This window comes from Alligator mississippiensis, chromosome 2, assembly GCF_030867095.1.
Source record: "Alligator mississippiensis isolate rAllMis1 chromosome 2, rAllMis1, whole genome shotgun sequence".
NCBI lineage: Eukaryota > Metazoa > Chordata > Crocodylia > Alligatoridae > Alligator > Alligator mississippiensis.
In genome coordinates, this window is record NC_081825.1 from 160681418 (window position 1) to 160692055 (window position 10638).

Sequence of the window (10638 nt, forward strand, 5' to 3'; positions counted from 1 at the left end):
CTGAAAGCTGCATGCTGGCTGGGCTGGGTCCTTCTGCAACCCCATCTTGTTTCTGCAACCAGGACCTACAGTTTGGGAACCACTGTATTGCAGAAAAACCCAAAATAAGCAACCCCTAAAAAAAAAAAAAAAATGCCCCAAAAACTGCAACCTGTGACTAAAAATCAAAGAAACTTTTTAAAAAAAGAAGCCCAACTCTGCTTAGTATATGCAAACTTGGCAACACTGGCTCAGAGCCACTGCTCGGGAGTAGCCGCCGCAGTGGTGAGGCCAGTAGAGGGGTGGGGGAGGTGAAGGGAAGCGAAGGGAAGGGAGGCAGACAGGGCTATTTGTGCCACTGGACCGGAAGAACTTGGGCCCCCTTGCAGCTCAGGGCCCTATGCACGTGCCTAGTTTGCCTATGCGTTAATCCGGCCCTGTCTGAAGGGCTGGCAGAGCTGGTGAAGGAGCCTGCGTCCAACCAGACTCAGGCTACTTCCCATGCCCTTCCTACCTTTTCTAGCAGTAATGCTTTGCACCTACCTGTGAGGGTTCTGAAGAAGCACTTTTCCAACCTCCAGTCCTTACTGAACCCTGCAGGAACCTGATTTCTCTTTCTTTTTTCCTCCTTTCACACCCTGTTCCTGTTGCTGGAGCCCTGCAGGGATCCCCACCCTCTGCTGGGCTGCTGCTTACCACTGATGGAGTAGGTTCTGGGAAACTGGTGCTTCTTTCTTCCTGTTCCAGGGAGCAGGACTTGTCAGGGCCAAGATGAGATGGGAAGAGTGGGCAGTGAGGAGATGATCCACTACTAGCAAGGAGAAAGAGGGATATGGAGGGAAGAGTGGCAGTCTTCCAAATATAGGAGGGTGGGGCAGTGTCATTGGCAATATCCAGAATAAGACAGTGTAGGAAAATTTCACAAGATGATGGTGAGTATGACCAGTATTACCAGAATGCAGAAGGAAAGTGAATAGGTAGGGAGGGAAAGTTTCATTAATGTATTTATTTAGTCAAGGTTGATATTGCTTTTAAAGACAGTTCAATAAAATAAAGAGATGCTCTACAATTAGATACAGCTAAAGAACACTTTTTTTCTTACCAGTCAGATTTGTATACACAGCCCATGGACTCAGTGCTGTGGATCACAGGATGAGGTTGCTACTGTGAATAAGCTCTGAAAGAGTGCAGTAACTGGAGGGAAGAATGGGTTTGAAGAGCCATTTTGATTTATTGTCCTTCATATATTTTTCCGATTGAAAGTACACTTGCATTTCTATTTATAGCAGTCACTGTTAGTATGGTGGCAAGAAGGGATTAATTTAAGAAGTGATGTAGTGATAGTCCTTAGCATACTTCTGTATGATTTTTTAATTTTTTTCTAATAAATATAAGAACAGACAAGACAAAAATAGAACATCCATGAACAGTCTTCAATTTTTGTGGTGATTTTTTTTTTTTTTTTTTTAGGTGGGTGGCAAGATTGGCAAGATGAAACGTGGCCTGATGGCTGGACTGCGGTGACAAGAGATGGAAAAAGATCTGCCCAGTTTGAGCACACACTTCTGGTCACAGATACTGGCTGTGACATCTTAACTCGGCGGTTGGATAGCACTCGTCCTCACTTCATGTCCCAGTGTTAGTTTAGACTGAGCTGGAGGATCTTTTTATTTCTGTACTATGCATTTTACTGAGCGTACTGGATAGAGGGGGATTTTATCACTTGTTTTGTTCTCATTGACTGTAGATAAGAGCAGAATACAGCATTTGGTGTATATTTTGAAGAACTTGACCCAGTGTCAATAAGCAGAAAAGAATTTACATTTTTTTCCGCTTCCCTCCTACCCAAGACACTCATACTGTATTTTGTTTGTTTTTCTTCAGTTGCCTCTTTAGCACCTTTCTTCTAATCAGGCCTGCAGTTGCTTCTATCACTCTCATGATACTAGCTGGAAAATGCAGGTTTCTTTCACACTGGGGACTTGATGTTTTGGGTATCCAGGTATCTCCATTTCTTCAGTGTGCCCTGCCTTTATTAGTGTGTGCGCGGCACCTGGGATTTTAAAGATTTCTATTCCAAAGACCTGCTTAGCTACTTCTGCAAACACTGTTCTCACAGGCTGGGCCTTGTTTTGTTTATGACCTGAGATAGGGGAAAGATATACTCAAGAAAATGCAAATTGCCAAGAGTAGTTTACATTTTAGCTCTGTCCCATCTCTATGTTGTTACCTCTGCTGTGATTGTGACTATAGATGATGCCATGTGCTTTTGGTGGGATTTACTTCCTCTTGCTGGAAATTGTTAATGCTGGTTCCATGCTGGGAGATCACTAAAATACTATTTTGTATTTGTTTCCCCAAAAGAGTTGCCCCTCTGAGGAGTAGTGGTTAGCAGAGTATGGTACTCTGGAAGTTCACTGTGAAACTGCTGTTTCAGACCCAAGTTGGGAAAGGAATGAAACAAATAACCAAACGAAAACATGATTTGCAGGCTCCAGTGTATTTTAACTGATTCACGTTTCCTAAACAGATCCAGAGTAGCTATGGGATGGGAATTGCAAGGTGCAGGACATTACAGCAAGACAAATGAAAACTGCCTGAAAAGAATGCTTAAATGTTTGAGTAAATAGGAAACATCTTCTATACTGCTGCTGTGTTAGGGTATTTTTTTAATTAAAATTTTTTTTTAAGTGAATTTCATGTTGTTTGAAAACGTGTGGGTAGGCAGCCTTGGAAACTCAATGCCTATGCCCTACAACTGGGTATAGAGTGGCCAGTTCTGTGGCATCCCATTCTTCTAATTTGGTATGATCCTGACCTGTAAGATATCACTTCAAGAACTGTGGGGTTGAGTTAGCCTCAAGCTCTTGGTCCTCTCAATCTTTGTTGTCTGTTGAGATTTTTATTTTCTGAATTGGTAATGAAAATGATTTCACTTGCAGTTTTCCTTATACCACTGTAATGCAAAAAAAAAAAAAAAAATTAAACCAATGAAGACAAATCAAATCATAAAATCATGGGCATAAAATGCACATTTTGCTAGGTGTCTTGTGACTTCTTGTCCCATAGGGCTTGATCTTACAAGCTACTGAGTGCTCTGAACTCTTATTGGCACTGGTAGAATGTGAGGGCTTGTTCTGTATAGACACGGACCCATCTTGGGCATGACTAAACACCAAACTTACCAGGAAATGTCTTCGATTCCTGGAGTGCCTTGGACCTTTTTTTTTTGCTGTAAGATACCATTGTGATAACATTTTCATTACATTTATAATTTTTAATGATACAGTAAAAATGACCTGAAATGGCACAGAGAGAGAGAGAGAGAGAGAGAGAGTGTAAGTAAATGGACTGCAGTACTTGAGTGGAATTGCCCGTGTTGAATGCTGCATATGTAAAATTATGAGGAGATTAAAAGTCTGGATGGCTATCCCAGAGATTTGCCCACGATATCAATCATTTAAAATTGGTAGATTTCTTCTCATGTGTGAGAGAGAGAGATGGGTACGCTTGAAGCTTGATTTCCACTCCCCCCTCCCTCCCCCTTTTTCTTGGCATATAAAATAAAAGTTGCAGCTGTACTGAATGGAGGCCACATTTTCATGATATAGCATCTCTGTGGGCTAGCCACACTTTGAACTTAACTCATTTTAAAATTATATGTAAATCAGTGATGTTTAAACCAATCATTTACTGATTTGTTAACCTATCGTCAATCTGGTTTGAAAACTGGGTTCCACCCCCTCCCCCCACCCCACATTGACCAGTGCAAGCTTTTTAGCATAGGCAGCCCAAAACATATTGCTTTAATCATTGGATAGCAAAGCTGTCTGAAGGGCAGAGTAATTAATTGTTTCTCTTGGATTTTTTTCAAATCTGACTGCGTATTTTGCAGTTTCTAGTTGATTTTCAAACATACCTAGTTATAGATTTTGCTTACACATGCAAGCTAGATTCTGTGTGTGCAAAGCTTTGGAAATAATCTACTTCCAATCTTATAAAAATTTCCACCTATAATGGTTTTGCTAGAACAATTAGGTGTTTGTGTCGTCTCCTAACATTCTCAACCATTTTTGTACCAGGACCCATTTTTAAACACTAGTGGCCAGTCCCGAGCCAGTGCCCCTCACTCCCAACCTACTGCCCGCTGCCCCCAGGTCTTAGCTCTCCAATGTGTGGGGCAGAGACATGGAGGACCCCAAGCAGCCCCTCGCAGGCTGCAGCTCTGCCAGCCTGCAGGGAAAAAGCCCGTTTCCCATGTTTTTCTCCTTTAAAGGAGAATCCATTTTTAAAGTTTGCAGCCCTTTCATATATTCTTGCGACCCACTTTTGGGTTATGACCCACAGGTTGAGGAATGCTGATCTATACCACCTCTTCCAGTTCCAAAACCATGAGAATAGGGAAATAGCTTATGTTTTCTTCAAACATGCCATTTTTGCTGATTTCTCATGGACTAATTTTCAGGAAACAAGACTTGAATAGTTAATGATAGGTAAAAATGCAGCATAGAACCGAAGAGATGCCAGAATGATGCATTGGAGGAGGGTTTAAATCTTTCACAGGAGTTCTCAGGAACTGTCTACATCTGTTTGTTTACCCAGGCATGTAAATGTAGGTTTTTCTTAAACTGAGATATTTGGAGTTGGAGACCAGCTGATCTAAATGTATATATCACCATTGTGATATTTTTTTAAAGCTGGCTTGCAGTGTGTTATTTTCTTGGTTTGGTATTTACAACAGAGAATCAAAACGTTCTCAAGGTGAAAATGGTTGCTTTTTTTTCTTTTATTATAACCACTGCAGTGATTTTAAAAAGGTAGCATCATATTCAGTTCTTCACATATTCATATAAAATGGACAGCTACAATGGAAATGTTTTCAGTGACAAGACACATTCTACCTGGGTACCTTATTTACTCAACTATAAGGTGAGGTTCCTCTCCCCCCGCCTCCCCCTCAGCATGGGAAGAAAAAGCCCCTTATCTTGTATTCACATCCCAGCAAACCTTCCCTTTCCTCCCTCAATTAAATACATTATCTATCATTAAACTGCTGCTAGAAGCAACGAGTATTTAGTCATGGAAACCAACTAATGCCTGGCTCACATTGGGCAAACACAGTGATAGGAATTTACAGGAATTTTTTTTTTAAATTTAGTTTTAAGGGCCAAATAGGTTCTAAATTCTATTGGGCAAAGCCCCCAATGGTCAGGTTCCAAATTTTGACTTAGCAGAGCTCATTTGTTCAATTCTGTGCATCTCTACCACCAGGTAAGTTCTTTCCCAGACCTATAAGTGTGGGGCTTCAGATACTCCCCAAATCTGTGGCAGGCATCCTACATGCAAGCCCAGGGTTCAGATGCCCCCTCATCTTGCTCGTGGCCAAAAAGCTAGGGTGCAGGCCAGGGGAAAGGCAAGAAAGCAGTATCCTATTGCCACAAAATTTTGCAGTCGGGTTTTCTGCTTTTGGGGAAACTTGCAGGGGTCAGCCTGCCTGGAGTACAAGGGACAGGCCTCACCCTGGGAAACTACCTTCTTGATTATGGTTTCTTTTCTAAGACAAGATTTAGGTTAGTGCAGCCCATCTTTGTGCTTAGTCTTCCTCAGGGACAACTCTCAAGGCGTGGTGAACCACTACATCAAATACATTTCACCTTCCTCTTCACTCCCACACCTGAGCAGTGCCTTTTTTTTTTTTCCCCCTACTTCCAATGATTTCTGCTTCTTCGAACCTTAAATGTCTGGTAAACATCTCCAAACTTCTGTTCATCTGAGAGACTGTCACACCCTCTCAGCCTGTTGCATGCGAGTAGTGTGGCTGTGCCCTCTATGAAGTGAAGACAGATGAGGTAGGTCTGTGCCTTATCTGCATAAACATTTTTAGAGGGTTCCAGGACTTGTGACAACGCTTAGTTCCGGTTGTGAGTTGGGGGGCAATAATTAGCATGTGGATCCTCACAGGTGGAAGGGCAGGTATCTGGAGAACAGATGCATACTGAGCAGCACTGCACTGTGGGGTCACCGAGGCTTGAAATGCTGTTGACTGATGGGGCTCAGCCAAGTAGCTATATGATAAATCATGGGCCTTTTGGCTCTGGACAAATATGCATAGTTTGTACTATATATGAATAGGTACACAATAGGGCTGTGCGAAGCTTTGGTCGCTGATTTGATTCGGCAGAGATTCAGCCTGATTTAGTGGCCAAATCTCTGAATCCGAATCGAATCTGGAGACCCTTTAATCTCTCTGAATTGAATTGGAACCCTCCCAATTGACTTGGAGACTCAGACGTAGATACAGCTTTAAATGTTTTTTCTATGTAACTTGAGGTACCAGGTGGCTTGTGAATGCTGAGATGCTGGGGCACATGTCCTACAGGAGCATGGGGGCTCCCCAGTGCACTTGGCAGTGGACCTGGAAGTGGACCAGAAGCACTTCCGGTCCACTGGTGAGCATATCGGGGGGGGGGGGGGGGGTCCTCCCACACCCCCTGGCCTGGCAACTAGTGCCTCCTGGGTCTGGGGAGGGTAGCTGGGGTCTCCCCATGGCCGATCGCTGAGCCGGTGGGGTGGGGTGGGGGGCGGGGCCTGCATGCTCCCCAGCGGACCCAGAAGTGGACTGGAAGTACTTCTGGTCTACTTCCAGGTTCACTGCTGAGCACGTGGGGGGGCCCCCCCGCACTCCTATGGGATGTTCCATACACCCCAACATTGCAGCGCTCATGAACCACAGTACCTCGAGGTAGTAGGCAAAACATTTAAAGCTGTGTCTATGGCAGAATTGCTGCTTCTCTGAATCAGCATTGAATCTTGGGATTTGGCCAAATTGAATCAGGGACAGTGATCTCAATGAATTGAATCACTGTTGCCAGTTCGGGCCAAATACGAATTTGAATACGGCTCGTTTTGCACATCCCTAGTACACAAGTGCTGCTCTGAAGTGTGCTTATGGTGTACCTGTACTGAAACTTGCAGCAGTTTGCAACAAGTTAAAACATCAATTCTAGATGAATTTACCTATAGTAATTTGCCTATATGTAAGTTATTGTGGGTATGTTTATTGTGAAGTCAGTATATTTTTTTGGTCCCTTGCATTTCAAATTAAAGGGGGGTAAGGGGGAAAGGGCAGGCAACTGCTGTGGTTCTGACTCTGGCCTTGAGCCTGGGTCAGGGCCAGTCAGACCCCCAGCAGTCTCCTGTCCCCTTCTGTTTGTCCTGTGCAGCGTCTGCCTGTCCCCCACTGCATTGTGCTCACTTCCTTCCACAGTTGTGCTCCCAGGGGGAACAGCCTGATCAGGGTCTGGCAGGAAGGCTGCGGGGGGGGGGGGGGGGGGTAGAGGGCAAGAGGGCCACCTCATCCCTCTGGCCCCGATTTTCCCTGCAGTAGCAGTGGGAGGTGGATGAATTCAAGACAACCCTCCAATATTTAGATTCCACACTTGGAATATTATATTACAAATGTATACATTTTCTAGATAATAATGAATCTTTTTTTGGAGGGGTGGTTATCTTTGAGTAAATACAGTATACAGTAATCCCTACTCCTGCCCCCCATCCCGCTTCCTGGATTTTTGTGATTATACTTTAAATACTTTCTTCTATCCTGGCCTCTAGAGGAGTTTCTATCTTTACACAGTTCAAGTGAGGTAGTTTTTTCACTTGTCTCACCCTAGGCTAAACTAGAAATGTAGATGTCTCCCATTTCAGAATATTGTAATGATTCCTTCCCTATTATCTTTTCTTGGGGCATAAAGATGTGTGATAGAATGCTCAGTCAGGAGGCAATTGCTATAGAAAATCCTTTCACATGACTAGACCTTGTTTTTCTTTTGATTCAACCACTTGCTTCAGGCCTTGCCTCTTGACAGCTATCTTTCCTCACTGTGAAGGAGCTGTTGATGCCCTTTTCTCATAAACAGCTAAGGACTGCAACAGTGCATTTACTGCAGTGGTTCTAATCTTATCACCTGCAGTCACCTCTCAGACAATGCTAGCTTTTAGCTTTTACTTATTTCTTGCCTATGGAAAATAAAAAACAGTTCTGTTGCAAAGAACTCAAAAAACCACAACAGATCAGAATGGTTTTGAAAGTGTGCATTCCTATTTGAAATCTCTGGGCTTATCTTGTGAATCCTGTGTAAGTGTTTGCACATGTAACAGTGTAATATTATGCAACACTCTTGAAAGGATGTCATGGCACCCCTGTTCACCCTGGCTGACAATCACTGAATTACTGTGATAAAACCTACTAAATGTAAAGCCAGCAAGTTTCAATTCACTGTACAGGGAGTCATGTAGTTCAGCTGATAGGGTGATTGGATACAGATTAAAAAGGCCTGGGTTTGATTTCAGGCAAAGGCTGTGGGTGTTTACTCATTATTTCCACTTCTAGCGTGGCCCTAAGGCCCACCCAGCCTTTCTCCAATGGATTCCACAAACTACCTGGTGGTAGGGCTGTGTGAAGCTTCAGGTGCTGACTCAATTTGGAGGAGATTTGTCCTAATTTGGTGGCTAAATCTCTAAATCCAAATCGAATCGGGGGACCAATAAAAAACTCCGAATTGATTTGGAGAGCTTTGATGATTTGGGCAGTCCCCACCCGCTGCAGCAAAGAGCTGGAGCTGGACTCAGAGCAGGTAAGTAAGGGGCGGGGGAGGGGACACTGGGGGGGGGGACCCCTGCCAGGCCCCATCCCTTGCCTGCCCCCCCAGCACCCTGCCATGGCTGCCCTGCCCACCTCAGCTCCTGGTGCTTTAAAAAAAAGCCCCCATCCCCTGCATCTGGCCCCATGCCCCACCCCCCCCCCCCCCCCCCCCCCCCCGGCCCAAACACCACAGCCAGCTCCCAGGAACAGCGGGGTAGGGGAGTTTGCAAACTGCAGCAGCTGCTGACACTCAGTGCCCTGCACTGCTGCTGGTCCACATCTGGCCACACGCAACTTCCCTTCCCCCCCCCCCCCCCCCCCCCCCCCCCCCGGTCCGCTGGCTGTTGTTGGGGCTGGGCAGTGGCAGTGGGGTGGGGTGCAGTGGCAGCAGGGGGTGCTGTCACCAGAAACCCAGATTCCCTGTCCTGCTCCTTCTCTCCTTCCTTTCCTGCTGCTGCCTCCTTCCCCTCCCCCTCTCTGCTGGGGGTGGGGTGGGAGAAGGAAAGGCAGGGACAGAACGCCACTACCCACCATCCTGTGCTGCTGCTGCTTGCCAGGGCTTGCCCTGCTGTCTGCGCCCTGGCGCTGCCGCCACATCCAAGCAATGGCCTGGCCTTGCCCCCTCCCCCCAGCCCTGCTTCTTGGAGGCGGTGGCAGCGTGGGGTGCTGGCGAGTCTGGCCTTGCCCCATTGTTCCGTCCACTCTGTCATGGTGGCGCTCTGCTGTGCCAGTCCATCCCTACTGTCCCCTGCATCCCCCTCTGCTGGGGACAGAGTGCTGCCGTGATGGCAGGGCCGAAGCTGGCCAGTGCCACTGCCCTCTCCAAGGAGCAAGGCCAGGGAGAGGAGGAGGCGAGGCTCTCGCTCTGTTCCCTCTGTCTCCGCTGTGCCAGACTGGCGGTGCTCTGCCGTGCCAGTCTGTCCCGTCATCCCCCTCTGCCCCTCAGGCCCCACTGTCATGGCAGCGCTCTGCCATGTATATCTGTGCAGAGCACTCTAATTGGTTGTTTCAGTAAGCATTGTGATTGGCTGTAGAGACAACCAGTCAGAGTGCTCATAAGGCATTACAGACAGACAAACACTTTTATTATGTTAGATAAGAATTTAAAAGTGAAATGATACTCCCCTTTTCCCCCACCAAAAAAGTAACAACTTGAGGCACTATAAAGCCTTTAATTGTGGCATGCTAATGTGTATCTTCAGTACACGTTATCTATAAAATTAGCCAGCTGGGGAAGTGAAGGCATCTATCCTGGTAAGCAGACTGCAATTAACAAATTGGAAGATTTGGAGAAGGACGCCGCTATAAGAAAATGTTTAAAAATGACTGCATCAGCTGGCCTACAGCTTGCAGTGATCAACCAATAGCAGTTCTAACAGCAGGTTGCCCCATGCAGCCATAGCAGTACAGCAGAGTTCATTATTTAGTTATTAATACAACATGACCTAAGACTAGGTAGATCTAAAGAAAGACTTGTATACCTTGGCACTTCAGAATCTACAGCCCTGAAGCAGATGCTTGATCTAGAGAAACCAGCATGCTAAGCAGGAAGCAACTTAACTGAGCCAGTAGAAAGTCCCAGAGAAAAGTAAGAGTTAAGGCTCACTCCTGAAAATGCCTAGCTTTGGGCAAAAGCAAAGTGCCTTTTTCCACTTAGCAATAGCAGCTGTGATCTCTTTTTAACCATGTAAGTCATCCTGTTCCTCACAAAGGTGGTTGGAGATTGATCACATAAAATGCAAAATGAGAACGGTTAGGGTTAGAGTATCAGGTGGGAGAGAACATGAACCTACAGCCTCCTCATCCCTGAAGTGCATTAACTAGGCTATAGGGCAGGGGTTGGCAACTTTTTTGGGCAGTGCCCAAAACACTCACAACCTCAACTTGGCAGATGTTGGCATGCAGATGGTTGGGGAGCCACAAGAGACCCAATCCTTGTTGTGGCAGTGCAGCCCTGGCCTCTTCCCTGTCATTCACCCCAAGGCACATGTGCCAAGCAAAATGCCTTTGCGTGC

The 10638-nt window shown here is 45.7% G+C and overlaps 1 protein-coding gene across 1 annotated transcript in view; it reads left to right on the plus strand.

Annotated features, from left to right (window-relative positions):
• METAP1 (methionyl aminopeptidase 1) overlaps positions 1-3416 on the plus strand; it is a 42431-nt gene extending 39015 nt beyond the window's left edge. Inside the window, exon 11 of the mRNA XM_006274431.4 lies at positions 1450-3416. Within this exon, the coding sequence (XP_006274493.2) occupies positions 1450-1622 (173 nt within the window). The 3' untranslated portion in view covers positions 1623-3416. The remainder of the gene's footprint in view (positions 1-1449) is intronic.
• Positions 3417-10638: the final 7222 nt, after the last annotated feature.